This window comes from Castanea sativa, chromosome 9 (genome assembly GCF_040712315.1).
Source record: "Castanea sativa cultivar Marrone di Chiusa Pesio chromosome 9, ASM4071231v1".
Classification (NCBI taxonomy): domain Eukaryota; kingdom Viridiplantae; phylum Streptophyta; class Magnoliopsida; order Fagales; family Fagaceae; genus Castanea; species Castanea sativa.
The window spans coordinates 13,411,647-13,431,094 of NC_134021.1; the positions used below are offsets into that span (position 1 = coordinate 13,411,647).

At 30.5% G+C, this 19,448-nt stretch overlaps 2 protein-coding genes across 2 annotated transcripts; both read left to right on the forward strand.

Moving 5' to 3' along the window:
- The first annotated feature begins 928 nt into the window (after positions 1–928).
- On the forward strand, positions 929–4,878 carry LOC142610063 (putative sugar phosphate/phosphate translocator At3g11320). The gene is made up of 4 exons (XM_075781774.1): positions 929–1,482; positions 2,727–2,830; positions 2,954–3,182; positions 4,123–4,878. The coding sequence occupies exons 1-4, from the start codon at positions 1,039–1,041 to the stop codon at positions 4,267–4,269; spliced, it is 924 nt and encodes a 307-aa protein (XP_075637889.1). The 5' UTR covers positions 929–1,038; the 3' UTR covers positions 4,270–4,878.
- A 9,253-nt stretch (positions 4,879–14,131) lies between these two features.
- On the forward strand, positions 14,132–19,061 carry LOC142611174 (mitochondrial uncoupling protein 1). Its single transcript, XM_075783222.1, has 9 exons — positions 14,132–14,513; positions 15,476–15,694; positions 15,794–15,872; positions 15,971–16,104; positions 16,204–16,302; positions 16,408–16,512; positions 17,731–17,805; positions 18,296–18,382; positions 18,753–19,061. The coding sequence occupies exons 1-9, from the start codon at positions 14,430–14,432 to the stop codon at positions 18,786–18,788; spliced, it is 918 nt and encodes a 305-aa protein (XP_075639337.1). The 5' UTR covers positions 14,132–14,429; the 3' UTR covers positions 18,789–19,061.
- Positions 19,062–19,448: the final 387 nt, after the last annotated feature.

Sequence of the window (19,448 nt, forward strand, 5' to 3'; positions counted from 1 at the left end):
CAGCCGTCTGATTTAGGTACCAAAACTTGTACATGATCGTCTGATCAGTATGAACCAGAATGGGGTCCAAACTGCCAGCCTCATGAAAACAATAGATTATGATTTATATCAATCAGAGGGTCCAAACTGCCGCTATCAAGAAACTCCACCATTGAATTGAATATTGAAACGATTATTGGGGAAAAAAGGGAGGAAAGAATGTTAAACGAGCTTCGTTTATCAGATTGAATAAGTCTACTGATACTTTTTTTTTTTTTTTTTTTTTTTTTGTGAATGATACATAACAAAATTAATATCAATAATATGTCTATACGAGTCAATGGCCTCTAAGTTAAATGATATATTTTTAATGTTTCTAGTAGAGACGTCTGGGACTTAAATTCTCTGCTCCTCATTTAAAATTTATAAAACAAAATATCCATATGAAAGTCATGCATCCAAACACACAAGAAGGAGAAATATTTACTTTCCCCTTTCTTTTAACTTTCCCTGTCCCAACTTTTTTTTTCTCTTCTCTTCTCTCCCATTCCATGCAACCGAATGTGATGTAAAAGTCCACTTTGAGATTTGAAACTAACAAACAATAGGCTTTAATACATAATAGTTTCAAATTAAACTTTTTTTTTTTTTATGGTTAATCAATTGAGTATCTTCATAGATTAATTAAATAGCTAAAAGAGTGAGCTCAAAGTATCATAATAGGACAGCAAAAAGACTACCAAATACAACAAAATCCTAGTTTCATTCCGTCCATTTTCCGGCCAATGAATGCATACATTGATTTTCTATTAAGATTTAATTTGAAACTTTTAAAAATATGGTATTTTAATTTTAAACCATGATAAGAACGATATATGATATGATATGTCGCTTTTGGCCCCAATAAATTAACCATGCAATGCAACTGGCACGACCGTTACCTCTTAACGTTACGTTACAAACTCCTCCCAATAATCACAGCTCTCTCTAAAAACCTCGTTAAAGCTAAAAGCTCCAATTTTTTCAATACCCATTAGGAATTTTAACTTGTACATAACCATGATGAAGAGCCTGATCCCATGGTACACGATTGGGCTCGTGGTAGCATGGTACAGTTCCAACATCGGTGTCTTGCTTCTCAACAAGTACTTGCTCACCAACTATGGTTTCAAGTACCCTGTGTTCCTCACCATGTGTCACATGTCCATGTGTTCTGTGCTCAGCTACGTTGCCATTGCATGTATGAAAGTGGTTCCTTTGCAACACATCGCGTCAAAGAAACAGTTCGTCAAGATCGCTGGGCTCAGTGTCGTGTTCTGCTTCTCCGTGGTTTGTGGGAATGTGTCGTTGAGGTACATTCCGGTGTCGTTTAACCAGGCAATCGGGGCCACCACGCCGTTCTTCACAGCGGTTTTTGCTTACGTGATGAGAAAGAGGAGGGAGTCCTGGGTTACTTATGTGACTCTCATTCCTGTTGTTGCTGGGGTCATCGTTGCAACTGGGGTAAGACGCGATTGACGTACAATTATTTTTATATAGACTCGCACTTTTATTATACACCAATTATAACATGTCGCATTAACAGATGAGACATTTTTTGTTTCACTAGCCTTATTATTATTATGTTTTTCAGTTCTTCTTCTTTGTATGGATGATGATTTTAGCGGGTGAATTAGTGAAACTCTTGGTAAATTTGGTCAATAGGGATCGATATAGAAATTGTTTGGATGTTATTGAACAATGTGGATTTTTTGTTTGTACTTTTTTTAAAGCCTTTTCTTAGTGAAAATTGAGAAAGGTCGAAAAAGTTGCATATTGAAATATACAAATAACGATAAATTATTCATTGAATAGAGAAATATGTACTGTGAATTGTTTTTAAAAAGTCCAAACGAGAGGAGAGGACATAGATTTGTGTTATATACAAAATATGGCACAGTTTAACTAGAAGAATTGTGTTCCAATCCACACAATTGAGGTTAGGCACTGTTTATGCGGTCAGTCATCGTTGTTTCAATCCTTCAATTTTCTCTAACAATCAATCTCTTAATTTTTCAACCAATTCTATGATTTTCTCTAACAATCAATGTTCTGATAGGGTTTTCAATGACATTGATGGTTGATTAGAGAGAAAGCAAAGTATTGAATAAAAAATTCAAATTATTGAATAAAAATTGGTAATTCATTCATGAATCAAAGAAATTAAGTGAACTATTCAAACCTAGCTCTGATTAGTTCCAGAAAGTTTGTAGGGCAGGAAAATGATAAAGATTTTCATTTTGTATATTTCTTCCTTTTCCCTCTTACTTTCTGAGACCCAAATAGAGCCAGAAGGAACTGTTGAAAAGTTAGAGGTGATTAATGAAGAGCTCTCTTGGATCAACAGATATATTCTCTGGTGCAGTTAATCAGTAATTATCAATAAGGGCTGCATTAAGGAATGAATTAGTTTTAGTATAACAGGAAGTCAGAGAGGGTATAAATTTTCTGTAATAGATTAATGCTAAATGCAATATATGGTGTGGCACTCAGATTGTCTAGATTGGTATTGAATTGGATGAGCGTAAGTTGCGCAGGCGTGTGCTGAGTCTCAGGTGAGGTGTGTACTTGATCAATTGTTTCATTGCTGACTCTGCATGGTTACCCACTTACCTATTGTGTTGTTGATGTTTTCTTTTTTCAATTAATTAATTAATTTTTTTTAATATCAGAGAAGATGTTTATGTACATGTATTATTTGGTTGTAGGGTGAACCGAGTTTCCATTTGTTAGGGTTTATCGTTTGTGTTTCAGCTACAGCTGGAAGGGCATTCAAGTCAGTGCTTCAGGAAATTTTGCTATCCTCAGAAGAGTATGGATCTATCTTTCTAGCTATAGCAATATTTCAGGAAATTTAAGAATTTAGACCTTAATTTGGTACTCATTTTTAATAAGCTAGATTGAGAATTTGAGATTATCCCAATGTTTTTTCCAGAGAAAAGCTGAACTCTATGAACCTTCTGCTGTACATGGCACCAATAGCTATAGTTTTCTTACTTCCTGCAACACTGTTGATGGAGGACAATGTGTTTGAGATCACTGTAGATCTTTCCAGAAGAGATTCCAAAATAATCTGGTATCTGCTGTTCAATTCTTCACTTGCATACTTTGTGAACTTGACCAATTTCTTGGTCACTAAACACACAAGTGCTTTGACTCTCCAGGTACGCCCCATTTTTTTTAGTTTCTTTTTCTCTCCTTTGTGGTTTACTAAAGTACACATGATGCTTCAGCTGGTTAATTTTCCATAGGATTGTTGTGTTACATGAAATTTCAACTACAAATAAATGATTTTTTATTGCTTCTAGGGGCTTGAACTGTATATTACCTGGTTTCAGTATTTACATTCTTGCTCACATTAGTATATACTTTATTCAAATCATTGCTATTAAACTCCTTAGCTCTAATCCAAGTTCCATAAAGGAGTTCTTTTTATGTTATATATATCCTCAAGATTAGAACTTTCTTTTTAACTGTGGCTATAGTCTTACCTCAAATCTCCTAGTACTATCACAGGTTAATAAGTTCGTTTAGTTGTCTGGTTTGCCAACTGTCTGAGTTGTTTCCCTTAGGCCTTAAGTCCATCCACTCTCAAAAGTTTTTGTATTGTCAATTCCTTTTCTTGACAAATTACTGACTGTACATTTCAGTATAGATTTTAAATAACTTCATTGCTGGCAAGTTTAGGGAACTCAAATTCGAAGCTTTGAAAACACTTGTTAAGCGTGATGCTCATGCAAGCAGTCACAAGCATGTAACAAATTCATAGTGTTTCATTTAATTTGGAAGAGCTTATTTTCATTGGTTTATTGGGCTTAAAAAATAAGTTGGGCAAAAGTACACTATACCTAAAAAGTGTAAGCTTTTAAAACGTTGTACATAAGTCAAATAGGCTGAATAAACTAAAAATAAGCTATTATACATAGGAACTAAGGAAGACATTTAGTTTTGACTAACCAAAAAATAAAAGACAGAGTAATCCCAAATTCTTAATAGCTTGGCTGGATCAGTCTTGAAAGATTTATCAAATGATACCACTGCTGACATTTTGGCTCATGAAAAGACCATCTTCTAATAAGATTTAAATTCTTCAAACATTTTCAGGTTCTGGGAAATGCAAAAGGAGCTGTTGCTGTGGTCATTTCAATTTTGATATTTAAAAACCCAGTATCATTTATTGGGATGGCAGGCTACGGGCTCACGGTCATTGGAGTTGTAATTTACAGTGAAGCCAAGAAGAGATTCAGATGAAATTTGTGTATGTGATCATCAAGCAAGCACGTTGATCTATCATCCTTTTACTTGGCACACAGGGACACTATCAAGATTTCAGTAACACGGTTCAACCTCTAGCTAACCTGATGCCTATAAAGTGCCTGCATAACTTTTACCATTTGGAAGCTATAAAGATAATATCCATGATTACACACCAACCAAATTCAGTAGTAAGCAAGTTCTATACAAAACCATTGATCTCCACTCACCAGGCTACAGTATCAGCTTTTGTTTCAGGGTACTGCTTGACCTGATGCATTCAAGTCTTTTTTTTTCCTCCTCAAAGCCTCAGACCCAGTGCCATACCTTGATTACTTACAGACACGTGTTTCAATATTGTATTCAACATAATCATCGCTAGGATTCAAGTTATTTTGTTGTATGGGAGCTGTACAATGTTATTCAATCTGCAGGGACATGTTTGATCGTATAATTTGTTTCTACCTTTCACAGAAAATTAGAACTTTTTTTTTGTGTGGATGTTGGTACCTCAGAAGTCTTCCAATTGATTTCCTGCTTTCATTCTATTGTCAAGTTAGTCAATAAATTGTGTTTAAATCTAGATACACCATGAATGATTCCTAGATTACTATCAGGAATATGATGCTGCTCATGTATTGATATTCTTTAGTTTCCTCAACTTGACCACATATATACTCTTCAAGAATCAATAAAGCTGTCCTCTTTAACATAGAAACATAAAGCAGTGTTGCCATTGTGGTTGCTGCAACTATTCCAAGTTACTAACTCTTTATATTGGCACATTGGATAGAGGGAATAATGCTGTGTGAAGACCACTGATTTTAGGCTAAGATTACTTAAATGAATAGTGTGATATCGGCATCTAAGTCTTAGTCTCAAACTTTTGGAAATCAGCCATGTCAAGAGATAAAAAAAGAAATCTGAACTCTATTTTTCCATATGACATCTTAACCACCCCTTCTTTTATTAGAATATAGGTATAATTAAATTGGTGACTTTGCAAAAAAGAATAGTTTCAATCTGATTTCCTTTTCCATGTGACATCTAAACCACCCTTCTTCATATTCTAAGCATAATTAAATGGATTACTTGCACACCTTTATTATTTAATATTTACAAACACAGAAATATAAAATAATGCAGAGAATAACAATAGGAAAACAAATTCTTTTTTTTTAACAAATAGTATATGATGATGGTCCCATTTTATAGGTCCAATTCACATGTATTCTCTTGGATAATTAGTATCAACTTCTAATAATGGAATAGGCTAATGAGTCACTTAACAAATAAAATTCATATGAATCAAAGATTATTTCTATGGTTGGTTTGTGATTATTTCAACAATCTGATATCACCCAAAGAACTTAACCGACTGTAAAGTCGAGGTACATGAGTCAAACCCACTATCCAGTCTATAATGGGAGGCTGCACTATGCACCAATGATACAACTTGTCATTGGAACTTTTATCCTTCTGCTCGATGATGATTCACAATCACAGGCCACTGCCTCCATACATCACAAATGGTCCGTGTGGAAACCATATATTCTTATCCCTTTGGCTTTTATGTACTTCTTTATATTAACCAATCACAATTCCTATACGATCTATTGATGGTAAGTTCCATGGTCTCGACGTGACATAAAATTTGAAATTTTATATTCAATTCATCATATTATCAGTTAATAGATTATTTGGGTGTTTCACGTGTAAGAGTAGAATAATCCGTGAAAAGTCAAGAGAGCCAAGACATGACTTCCTCCTTTTTTTTTTTATTGGAAAAATATTATTTTCAAACTAGTTTAGACAAAAACCATTCAAATTTTGCCAATATCTTATTATTAGATGTGAATTTTGAAAATCTAACTATTAGATTGCATCTTCTTATTATATCCCTCGTACTTGCAAAATTTCAATAAGATTAAAAATCAATAGTTATGTCATCAATTTAATATTTAAAATTTTCAAACTTTGTGATTTAAAATTATATATATAAAAATAAGTTTATTAATCAAATAGAAAATACTCTAGTAACATCCAATTTAATGAAATTTAATGTCTATATTAAGCACATAAAGAACATGAAAATTTAACAATTATATTTTTAAAATTCACTTTCAATAAAAAAAATATAAAAGTAGTTTAAATTATTTCTCTAATTATAGTATTTTTTTTTATGAGAGTTAGATTATTATAAACTAGCGTGTAAGAACTGGCGTGTAAGAAGTGTGAGCTGAAATTGTATTGTTGTAAAATGGCTACTTTATTTGGAAAAATTACTCCTTTCTATTCAAAAAAAAAAAAAAAAAGGGACTAGTTATGAGTGCCAGATTACACCTGACTCATCATCCAAATCCAAAAGTTGTTGGCCATTAAAAAAAATACTAACTTTGCTTTAATTGTTTTTTTTTTTTTTTTGGTCAAGTTACCTTCATCAAAGTTGATAAGAACACGCACGCTTGGTAGTTTTGTAAGTAGTAGGTATGAACAGGTGTCACTTGCTATCTTCGCCCATCTTTGACCAATCCGGGCAGACCAAATAATCAATTATGCAAAATTACAGTTATATCCTCTTTATTTTCCTTATATAAATAGTCCGTACTCCTTTGTGCGTGGCGACTCGTAGTTATCCCATTTCAGTTTAGTTAATGCAAACAATGTACAGTATAAACTAATAAACGGCCGCAGAAAATTCAAAGAGCGGGAAAAAAAACTTATATATACACACACAATAATATTATTCCCATGTGATGCACGGTTGATGAATATTCATGTTTAAGCTAAAAAATATAAAAATAATTATAATTATGTTATTAAATAAATAGTAATAATAAATTTTCAAATAAGAAAATAATTTTAATAAAAAAATTACTTTAAGTTCTAGTTGTGAGAGTTTAGTCTTTATAAGTATTTATCTATTTTTATATATTAAAATTCTCTTTGCGCTTTGTGTTATCTTAATTTGAGATATGGAATGAGTTTGATTATTACTATTTAAGTTATGTTTAATTTATGATGTAAAATAGTTCCTTAATACAATTTTTTTTTCTAATGATAGTCTAATTGAAAACTCAACGCACACAAATTAAATACAATAATGAAAACCAAAAATTAAAATATAGACAAAAGGGTTCAAAAATTGAGAATATAAAAAAAATAAAATAAAAACTTACCTAAGAAAACCAAAAACTTAAATGGGTGTCTATTATTTTGCTTCTTTATAGTAAGCTTCCTTTGGCTTTATATCCTGCACGCAAATTTAAAAGCAAAGAACAATAACTAAGATGAATTTATTAGATTAAAACATAAAAGTAAGTTACATTTTAAAAAAAATACAACAACATGGAGTGTATTGTGTGGGATTTAATTATAGGGGTAATTTATTAGTTAAAAAGGATTGTATCGAAAAACCATGAATGTGTGTGTGTGTGTGTGTGTGTGTGTGTGTAAGTTCTGAAAATTTTAATAATAGAATTTTAGTTGGAGAGAATTTAAATTTCTAAAACTTAGATGATAAAGTTTTATCCAAATTACATTTGGACAAAGTTTAGTTACAAAATCATACCTAAAAAAATATAAATGAATTTTTTTTTTTTTTTTGAGGTGAATTTTGATAAATCCATTATTGAATTACATTTTCTTCTTATATCCTCCATGCTTGTAAAATTTCTAGAAAATTAAAGATCAATAATGCTGCCATCAATAATTTTTTTAAATTGCAAGTTTTCTAGTTTAAAATTATACATAAAATATAAGCTTGTAGATCATATAATAAATAATATCCGATTGGCACAAAATTTGACATTTGTATCAAGAGCATAAGGAACATGCAATATAACAATTTGATTTTCAAAATATGTAGTAATTTTTAAAGGAAGTTTTAGCCTTAAGTTACAACCAATTTTGTAACTAAACTTTGTTCATTAAATAATTATTGAATCTTATGCCTTAGTCAAGAGCTTTGTATAGCTTAGTATCCTATTAAAATATTGATTTAATAAGATACAACTTGAGGAAAAAAACAAAAACAAAAACAAAAACGTGGGTATTTAAGTTTATAAATTTTTAATAATAGACTTTTAGTTTAAATAGAATTTAAATTTGTTTTGAATTATTATTAAATCATGCAACTTGAGGGGGGAAAAACAAAATAAAAAATGTGATTATTGTTAAATCTTATCCCTTAGTCAAAATGTGAGTTTTTTTTTTTATAAAGAAAACGTGGGGTTTTGTGTGGGATTTAAGTTTATAAATTTTTTATAAATGACTTTTAGTTTGAATAGAATTTAAATTTGTTGAAATTTAAATGATAAAATTTTATTAAATTTAAACAGTTATTAAATATTATCCCTTAATTGAGTAAATATATCATAAAAAATATAAATTAATTAGTGAGAATAGCCACTTGGCTCAACCACGAAAAGTCATTGCTAAATATACATAACTTCTAAAGAATTTGATAATAAACTTTTAATTGGAGTAGAATTTAAATCTATAAAACTTAGACGATAAATCTTTATCTAAATTAAATTATTGTTAAGTCTTATCCTTAATCAAGAGCTTTGTAGCTTAATATACTAATAAAATGTTAATTTAGAAAGATGCAACTTGAGGGAAAAAAAAGTGTGAGTCATGTGGGATTTAAGTTTAGAATTTTTATTTTTATTTTTATAATAGACCTTTAATTTGAATAAAATTTAAATTTGTTTTAAATTATTGTTAAATTATGCAACTTGAGGGGAAAAAAAACATGGGTTGTGTAGGATTTAAGTTCAAAATATTTTGATAATAGAGTTTTAGTTTAAATAGAATTTAATTTTTTTTTAATTATTGTTATTTCTTATCCCTTAGTCAAAACGTGAACTGTTTTTATTTTTATTAGTGAAATTAATTTACTAATTAGTGAGAGTAGCCACTTGACCCAACTTCAGCTTCTAAGCCCAACTTTTATTATACTTGAGAAAATAAACAAAAACAAAAACAAAAAAACGTGGGTTGTGTAGGATTTAAGTTTAGAAATTTTTGCTAATAGACTTTCATGTTTGAATAGAATTTAAATTTGTTTTAAAATATTGTTAAATCTTATTTTAAATTATTGTTGAATCTTATCCTTTAGTCAAAACGTGAGTTTTTTTTAATAAAACTAATTTACTAAATAGTGAGAGTAGCTACTTGGTCCAATCAAGACTTCTAAGCCCAAATTTTATTATATTTCAGGAAAAAGAACAAGAAAAACAAAAACAAAAACATGAGTTATGTGGATTTAAGTATAGAAATTTTTAATGATAGACTTTTAGTTTGAATAGAATTTAAATTTTTTTTTAATTATTGTTAAATTTTATCTCTTAGTCAAAACATGGGGTTTAAAAAAAAAAATTTACTAATTAGTGAGAGTAGTCACTTGGCGCAACCATAGTTTCTAAGCCAAACTTTTATTATATAGTATATGATATATATATATATATATATATATATATATATATATATATATATATATATATATATATATAAATTTTGCTACATCATTTTCATTTTAATTTAAACTCGTTACTTAAATTATATTTTTGCTCATCAATAGTAACTTGCTATTTAGGATTTTCTTATAAAAGTGTCATGAAAATATTGTATATACTTAATAAAAAAAACCTTATACCCCCAACTTTTAGTGGTCTTGTCTTTGATTTGCCAATAAAATTCATAATAAGTAATAAAATTAAAATAAGGTTAAAATAAAATTATATCACTTCAGTTTTTTTTATTATAAATAATTTGGCAACAAGGCCATTTTTAGTTGATCCATTTAGTTTGGTGAACTCTAAAGGTATCTGTTAGAAGCATTAAGAAGTATTGATTGAATTATGAGACTCTTAATAACTATTTATAAAATTAATAGTTATTGGTTAGATATTAACTATAAATTTTTTTTAAAAATAAAGTATAAAAAATAGACTATTATTATTAAGGAAAATGCTAAATATATTCTAAATTTTATTACAAAAAGATTTACAAATTGATGTTGTAATAACTGTAACTTTTTGTGATTTATGATAATCAATTTCAAAATTTTATGTAATAAAAATTGTATTAACTTTCACATTACTTAAAAAAAATATTTTTTTAAAGAAGAAGAACATTACTTTCGAATCAAACTAAACAATGATTGCAACTACAATAATTGGGAAATTATTCCTTAAAGAAAGAGAGAAAAAAATGTCACTTGATTAAACTAACATATCTTTTTCACTTAATAAATAAGTAGAAAGAAATTAAGAAACAAAAGTAAACAAAAAGCAACTCCTCCCAAAAAAAAAAAAGCAAGGGAAATAATAATTTCACACAAGTGGGGAGGAAAGCAAAGAATAAATAAAAGCTGACGAAGAAGAAAGATAAAAAAAAAAAATTTAAAAAAAAAAAACCTGAATGAGCTGCAAAGGAGGGGGAGAGAGAGAGAGTCTGCCTACCTTCCATACAACTCTCTCTCTCATTTTTTTCACACAACAAAAAACACTAGTAGTTTTGCTCTCTCTCTCTGCCTACTAGCTCCGCTGTTTGTTTTACGCAATGGTGGCCAATAGCAAGTCCAAGTCCGATATCTCCTTCGCCGGAACTTTTGCTAGTGGTGTTTTTGCCACTTGTTTTGCCGAGGTACTTCAGAAATTTTTTATAGTAAACTATTAGTTTGAATATAATTTAAATTTGTTTTAAATTATTGTTAAATCATGCAACTTGAAGGGATAAAAATAAATAAAAAATGTGATTATTGTTAAATCTTATCCCTTAGTCCAAACGTGAGTTTTTTTTTTTTTAAGAAAGAAAACATAGGGTTTTATGTGGGATTTAAGTTTATAAATTTTTTATAAATGACTTTTAGTTTGAATAGAATTTAAATTGGTTGAAATTTAAATGATAAAATTGTACATAATTTAAATAGTTGTTAAATATTATCCCTTAATTGAGGAAATATATCATAAAAAATATATAAATTAATTAGGGAGAATAACCACTTGACTCAACCATGAAAAGTCATTGCTGAATACACATAAGTTTTGAAAATTTTGATAATGAACTTTTAATTGGAGTAGAATTTGAATTTCTAAAACTTAGATGATAAATCTTTATCTAAATTAAATTATTGTTAAGTCTTATCCTTAGTCAAGAGTTTTGTAGCTTAATATACTAATAAAATATTAATTTAATAAGATGCAACTAGAGGGAAAAAAAGTGCGAGTTGTGTGGAATTTAAGTTTATAACATTTTTTTTAATAATAGACCTTTAGTTTAAATAGAATTCAAATTTGTTCTAAATTATTATTAAATCATGCAACTTGAGGAAAAATAAAAATAAAACATAGGTTGTGTAGGATTTAAGTTTAGAAAATTTTGATAATAGATTTTTAGTTTGAATATAATTTATTTATTTATTAATTATTGTTAAATCTTATCCCTTAGTAAAAACGTGGACTGTTTTTATTTTTTTTAGTAAAATTAATTTACTAATTAGTAAGAGTAGCTACTTGACCTAACTATGGCTTCTAAGCCCAACTTTTATTATATTTGAGGAAAAAAAAAACAAAAAACGTGGGTTGTGTAGGATTTAAGTTTAGAAATTTTTGATAATAGACTTTTAAGTTCGAATAGAATTTAAATTTGTTTTGAATTATTGTTAAATTTTGTTTTAAATTATTTAAAATCGTATCATTTAGTCAAAACATGAGTTTTTTTTAAAATAAAATTAATTTACTAATTAGTGAGAGTAGCTACTTGGCCCAGCCACGACTTCTAAGCCCAAATTTTATTATATTTCAGGAAAAAGGACAACAACAAAAACATTGTGTGGATTTAAGTTTAGAAATTTTTAATGATAGATTTTTAGTTTGAATAGAATTTAATTTAATTTTTTTATAAATTACTGTTAAATCTTATCCCTTAGTCAAAACATGGGGTTTAAAAAAAATTAATTTACTCATTAGTGGGAATAGCCACTTGGTGCAACTACGGCTTCTAAGCCAAACTTTTATTATATAGTATGTGATATATATATATAATTTTTGCTACATCATTTTCATTTTAATTTAAACTCATCACTTAAATTGTATTTTTGCTTGTCAATAGCAACTTGTCATTTAGGAATTTTTATAAAAGTGTTGTAAAAATATTGTATACGTAGTATTTCTTAATAAAAAAAACTTATACCCCCAAATTTTATTGGTCTTGTCTTTAATTTGCCAAAACAATTTCATAATAAGTAATAAAATTAAAATAAGGTTAAAATAAATTGAGTAAATTACAAATTGCACCCCTAAAGTTTAGGGCTGTTTGGATTTCACACCTTAAGTTTCAAACTTTGGATTTTACCCTCTGAAGTTTGGGGTTTTTGGATTTTACACTCTGATATTTCAAAATTTGGATTTGACCTCCTAAAGATAGGGAGTGTTTGGATTTTACACCCCAAAATTTAGATGATAAAATGCAAATTTTGAAACATCAATGTGTAAAATCCAGACACCCCCAAACGTTAGGGGGTAAAATTCAAATTCTAAAATTTTAGGGTGTAAAATCCAATTACCTTAGACTTTAGGGGTGTAATTTGCAATTTACCCAAATAAAATTGTACAACTTCGGTTTTTTTTTTTTAATTTGGCACTAAGACAATTTTTAGTTTGGTGAACTTTGAAGATCTCTGTTGTAATTATCAAGAAGTATTAGTTGAATTATGACACTATTGATAACTATTAATAGAATTAATACTTATTGGTTAGATATTAACTATAAATTTGTTTTTTAAATAAAGTAAAAAATAAATAGACTATTATAAGTAAGGAAAATGCTAAATATATTCTAAATTTTATTACAAAAATATTTACAAATTGATGTTGTACTAACTGTAACTTTTTGTGATTTATGACAATCAATTTCAAAATTTTATGAAATAAAAATTGTATTATCTATCACATTACTTAAAAAAAATATTTTTTTAAGAAGAAGAACATTACTTTAGAAGTAAACTAAACAATGATTGCACCTAGGGGTGTTCGTGGTACGGTACGATGTGGTTTGAGGCCATTTTTAGCACCGTACTTTACGGTGCGATTTAACTGAAACCATAACTACACCGCACCTTATTTTTGTAGTCACATATGTGGTGCAGTGCGGTGCGGTTTAAAATTTATCCAAAACTATAACTGCACCGCACCTCATTTTTACGGTCACATATGCGATGTGGTGTATAAGATGTAGTTTGAATGATTTGAAGTTGATATATTTTTCAAATTTTGGGTTTTTTTTACCCAGCCCAAAACTAATTTTTCCCTTTGTTTTGGTCTAAGTTTTATACTATTGAGCTAGTTTTTCTTTATTTTGAGCTGACTTTCCTAATTAACACTTGCTAGGGTTATCAAACTTTTTTTTTTTTTGAAAACTAGGGTTATTAAACTATTAATAATATATTTAATATTAAAAATAATTAAATATATTAATATAGAGAGGGTGTTGTGCGGTGCGGTTTATGCGGTTTTCTTATTGTAAAACCATAAACCGCACTGCACCATACGGTGTGGTGCGATTATGCCATTTTACAAACAGTTTATACGATTTATGCGATTTAGTGAACACCCCTAATTGCAACTACAATAATTTGTGTTTCAAAACAAAAAACTTACAATAATTGGGAAATTATTCCTTAAAAAAAGAGAGAAAAAAATTGTCACTTGATTAAACTAACATATCTTTTTTTACTTAATAAATAAGTAGAAAGAAATTAAGAAACAAAAGTAAACAAAAAGCAACTCCTCCCAAAAAAAACAAAAAGCAAGGAGCTAATAATTTCACACAAGTGGGGAGGAAAACAAAGAATAAATAAAAGCTGACGAAGAAGAAAGATTAAAAAAAAAAAAAAAAAAAAAAACTGAATAAGCTGCAGCAGAGGAGAGAGAGAGAGAGAGTCTGCCTACCTTCCAAACTCGCTTCTTTCCTTTTCCCGAGATTCCCGTTGCCCCATACAACACTCTCTCTATAAATAAGTCTATTTAAAGTCTCCCTCATTTCTCTCGCTCTCTCTTTTTTTCTTGCTTTCACGCAACAAAAAACACTAGTCGTTTTGTTTTTTGTCTCTCTCATACTCCGCCAGCTAGCTCCGCCGTTCGTTTTACGCAATGGTGGCCGATAGCAAGTCCAAGTCCGATATCTCCTTCGCCGGAACTTTCGCTAGCAGCGCTTTCGCCGCTTGTTTCGCCGAGGTACTTCAAAAAATTTATAATAAAAATAAAAAATCACTCATTATTCATTAACATTAAATTATATTTGGATTTTTAATAGATTATATTAATATTTTTTTTGCATGTGAAAAAGTTAGCAACATTATCCTTCAATTGAATTAATGATTTTCTAGTTTGTACCTTGCGATCGCTTTCTCTCTCTCTCTGTAAGACTGTTTGTTTGTGTGTTTTTTAATTTTAAAATTTTGTTTTAATTTTTTTTAACAGTGAAATAACTTGATAAGCTGTTCCGTTTTGAAAATCATTATAAAATATTTTGTGAAGGCGAGTTATGATTTGTTCTTATCAATATCATTGATATGTGAGAGATGTGGCTATCTGAGACTCTGTGTTTAGCAAATCAATTTATAGATATTGGAAATTGGATTCACTAAAAACAAATTGGTTGCACTTGCACATTTCCATGTTGAATTTGAGCATTATACATAGCTTGGAGAAAGCATGACCTCTGAGCTTTTGGAGATCAATACAGCTCAGTAGGAAATGACTAAGATTTGCTGATTTTGTTTTTTGAACTCTCTTTTTTGTGTTTTAGTTTATCCATAATAGACAAGGATCCTTTAGAGCTCTTAGGATAACTCGAGTATGGAGTTCTTAAAGTACCGTAAAATGAGTGGATTGGATTTGTTATGTCATCGGCTTTTAAGCGAATGTCTACTATTATTGTTTTGGTATCTGCTTAAATTATTGATGACGTTAGAAAATCCAATTTACTCATTTTACAATGGATGGATTAATCCATTTAATGATATTGTCGTTGTAATTGCTGAATTTTGGTACAATTGATTTTAAAAATTCATTTATTTAAACGATAAGAAGGGTTGGAGGGTGAGGTCCGGGATTCAAAACCCATTGGGCACGTTGTGCGTGTAACTTTACCAATAAAAGAAATATTTAGCTGCATGGACTTGAACCTGATGCAGATTTGTACTATTCCTTTGGACACTGCAAAAGTTAGGCTTCAGCTCCAGAAGAAACCCGTTGCAGGGGATGGATTGACCTTACCAAAATACAAGGGTATGCTGGGCACGGTTGCCACCATTGGGAGGGAAGAAGGTTTGGCGGCACTATGGAAAGGCATTGTCCCGGGATTACATCGTCAATGCCTGTTTGGTGGTTTGAGAATTGGGATGTATGAACCAGTAAGTTTTTAAATCGGTGCTTATTGAATTATTCTAAATGGAAATGTTTTGTTTGCTTGCTGATTTCTGATATGGTTATATTAACTGTCTGCTGGACAGGTTAAAAACTTATATGTGGGCAAGGACTTTGTTGGAGATGCTCCTTTGTCCAAGAAAATACTTGCTGGACTTACCACTGGTGAGCACATTGTTGGAGTTTTTGTAATTATTATTATTTTTTAATTTGCTAGGTAAGAGAGTATTTTTGTTTTGATGCATCTTTGTCTTATGGAATAGGTGCCCTGGCAATTATGGTAGCAAATCCAACTGATCTTGTGAAGGTTAGACTTCAAGCTGAAGGAAAATTACCACCTGGTGTGCCAAGGCGTTATAGTGGAGCTCTAAATGCTTATTCAACAATTGTGAAACAGGTTGTGCATCAGACCTTTGAGATTAGAAAAGAATGTCACTTGGTCTCCTTTCAGTTGATAATTTTATTCTCTTTTCCTCAATTTTTTCTTAACTATTAGGAAGGATTTGGGGCTCTTTGGACTGGTGTCGGGCCCAATGTAGCACGAAATGCTATTATAAATGCTGCTGAACTAGCCAGCTATGATCAAGTGAAGCAGGTAAATTCTATAATAAAAAACTCATGATGGTTAAACTTTGTTGTCTTTTAGAGTAAAACTCTTTTTGATACTCCTAACCGATTGGTGTATTTTATTTCAATGCAGACAATCTTGAAAATTCCAGGGTTCACTGATAATGTCTTCACTCATCTCCTTTCTGGTCTTGGGGCAGGGTTTTTTGCAGTCTGTATTGGCTCCCCGGTTGATGTGGTAATCTATCTACATTCACACGTGTTCTCTTTCTGAACAGTTTTTTTATTATATTTTGGTGCATGGTGTCAATTTACATTAAGCAGCATTGTGACTCTCATATGATCTCTTTCTGATATGCTTTTGATTTTGGATATGCTGTTGACTGGACTTTGTAGTGGTATCTCTTTGGTAACTATTATGCAAGATGAAGAATTAAAATGATCTTGTTAACTGAGGATAAGACTATGCAGCTTTTACATATTAACATGGGAATCCCTCCTATGTGTCAGTGAACATGTAGCATGTCGACAGTGGATTCCATCACCCCCATTCTTATAATGTTGTCGTTGTTACTATAACTGTGTGATGATTTAAAACTTCTATTCAAGCTGTGAATCCTGTGATTAAGAAAATTTATCCATCATCTTTGAGCCAATTCCATATTGGAATATTATCAGTCCCAGTACAATACCCACCAAATTAAGTAATACTACAACCAGAAAGAGAATAATACAGTCCTAAGAGAGTATTAGCAATGATAGAGTTTATGTTGCGGGAAGAGAGAATAGGTGTCATAAACGTCGAAATACTTGTTACACTTGTCTTGGGATGCAGATGGGGGCTGAGCTTTTGGTTTCTGAATTGAGAAGATGGAGTGGTCAGATAAGGGTCTTGGAGTGAGGGTTCCACTGGTTAGGTGCCATCATGAACAGCCCATGGCTACACACTGCCTTCTTCAATTGGAAAGTCTGTTGCAGTGCTGCTTCCCCTAGCGGTGACTTTAACAGGAAACCCACCACTCATCCTTACATAAAATGTCTTTAAAATGAGAAAAAGGTAGTAGACATTCATTGGTTCTGTCAACACACACTGGTCAATACTACTCTCAAAGATGCAGAGACCTGAAAATGCCAAAGGGTCAAGCGTGTGCCCTGTGTGACCACCATGGGCCTTCAATTTAAGCCGTGATTATAAAATTGTTAAGTAGTACTGGCATCCATATGGAAGGTTGGAAAGATGGTCACTTTTGTGCAGGTGAAAGTATGTTTGGTTCAAGACTAGTTTTTATTTTTAGGGACTGAGTTGGTTGCCTGTTAACTTTGCAACTTGTTCAGGACTATGCTTCCTCTTTCTCTTTTTGTGCCTTCTCATTTTGCTGCAGTAAAGGTGTTGCTTCATCCTATTGATGTTTTCAGTCGGACAAATTTAATTGCTTTAATGGTTTTCTTTTGACAGGTTAAGTCAAGAATGATGGGAGATTCTGCGTACAAAAGCACGATTGATTGTTTCGTCAAAACTTTGAAGAATGACGTATGTTTTCTCTTCTTTGACTCTAATAGAACTCGTTCTTTTATTCAGTGGGTTGTGTGGATAAGAAAAGGAACATCTGCAACCTATAGAAAGTTGCAAAAGTGTGACATAAAATTTGGTGACTTCTGATGTCATTTAGCCTTTTTGCTAATGCTCCTCTTGTGGGGTCATTGTGTGTGAGATGGTAACTGCAAATTGATTTGAGTCTGTTCACATTGATGCTTGAATCATAATTCATTACCAGAAAAGAAAAAAAAAAAAGAAAAAAAAAAGAAGAGAAGTGGAAGGTTTGCATTGCATTATTACATTCTTCCTTGATTCTTATATTAAAAAAAAATGCTTCTGTGATTAAAAATATAAAGGTAAAAAAGAAAAGAAAACTAAAGATCTCTCTTTAATTTCTAAGTTTTCATTACATGAGAAATTATTCTGTTAGTTGGAGGGCCTTGCTCCATATCAATGTTAAACTTAGCATTTTAACACTCTGCAGGGACCATTGGCTTTTTACAAGGGCTTTATCCCAAATTTTGGTCGGCTGGGATCTTGGAATGTGATCATGTTTCTAACATTAGAGCAGGTACAAAATTGCAATCTATATATTTTGATTTTGATACTTGCAATTCCCTCTTTTAAAGTGTCTTGCATGTTCTCGCGAATGCTCATACACTGGTTTCCAATTTCCGCTTCGGCAGTAAGATATTATAATTTGTAGTAGGATCAAAAAGCCCATATCAGTAATTGGGGGTTTAGATTCTTCTGTATTAACATTAAAATAAAATTAAGAGAATTTGTTCATGGAGATCTTCTATTGCCTCTTGAACCAGGGGACGGCAGTAATGCAAGAACAAGCTTCTCTCTTTTTATGTATATTTTTGTATTTAAAAGTGTGCTTCTGGGAAAGCTTGCTCATCTTTTCTTCTTTGTTTTGCTTTTCTTCTTCATGACAGGCTAAGAAGTTTGTCAAAAGTATAGAGTCTTCTTGACCACATATGTATACAAGCATAGAGCTTATGGATTTTTCAAGTGCTTTGTGCCTGCGGCAATGGAGGTTGTTTAGAAAATAATAATATTTTCAGTTCTCAGTGCCTCTTCATTTTGCTAATTCAGATGAAGGGTCCTACAAGAAAAACGTAGAGAATATTTTTTGCTGGATAATAATGATGATCATTGTTTTCTCGATAACATGTTGCTTCCCTGTCATTTCTAGGGATCCATTTAAACTTTAATAACTAAATGTAGCCTTGATTTCTTTGCCTTGTGCTTGTCCAATTTATCTTTAAATTGCAAACCCGCCAAAACAAAGTCTTTAAGTAAAGATAAACTAATTTTGAGAATTTGCTCAAAATTGAAACAAAAATATATTAGAAACATGAGGAAGAGCCACTAACTTTGAAGATTAATGGAGTGAGAAAGAAGGGAACGAGGAGAAGTGTTGGTTATATTTCGACAATTTACTTTTGTGATAAAGTAAAAGGAACCATACATAGATCTCAGAATAAACAATACCACAAATAGATATGATAGACAAAAGCAATAAACAAATACTGAATATATATATATATATATATATATATATATATATATATATATATATATATATATATATATATATATAAATAAAGAGAAATCTGCAAATAATTAAA

Excerpts from the sequence above, each read along its gene's own strand:
- LOC142610063 (XM_075781774.1), top strand. The coding sequence starts at position 1,039 with ATGATGAAGAGCCTGATCCCATGGTACACGATTGGGCTCGTGGTAGCA. Across the intron at positions 1,483-2,726 it reads GGGTCATCGTTGCAACTGGG|GGTGAACCGAGTTTCCATTT; the intron begins GTAAGACGCGAT and ends ATTTGGTTGTAG. Across the intron at positions 2,831-2,953 it reads ATTTTGCTATCCTCAGAAGA|AGAAAAGCTGAACTCTATGA; the intron begins GTATGGATCTAT and ends TGTTTTTTCCAG.
- LOC142611174 (XM_075783222.1), top strand. The coding sequence starts at position 14,430 with ATGGTGGCCGATAGCAAGTCCAAGTCCGATATCTCCTTCGCCGGAACT. Across the intron at positions 14,514-15,475 it reads TCGCCGCTTGTTTCGCCGAG|ATTTGTACTATTCCTTTGGA; the intron begins GTACTTCAAAAA and ends AACCTGATGCAG. Across the intron at positions 17,806-18,295 it reads TCAAAACTTTGAAGAATGAC|GGACCATTGGCTTTTTACAA; the intron begins GTATGTTTTCTC and ends AACACTCTGCAG.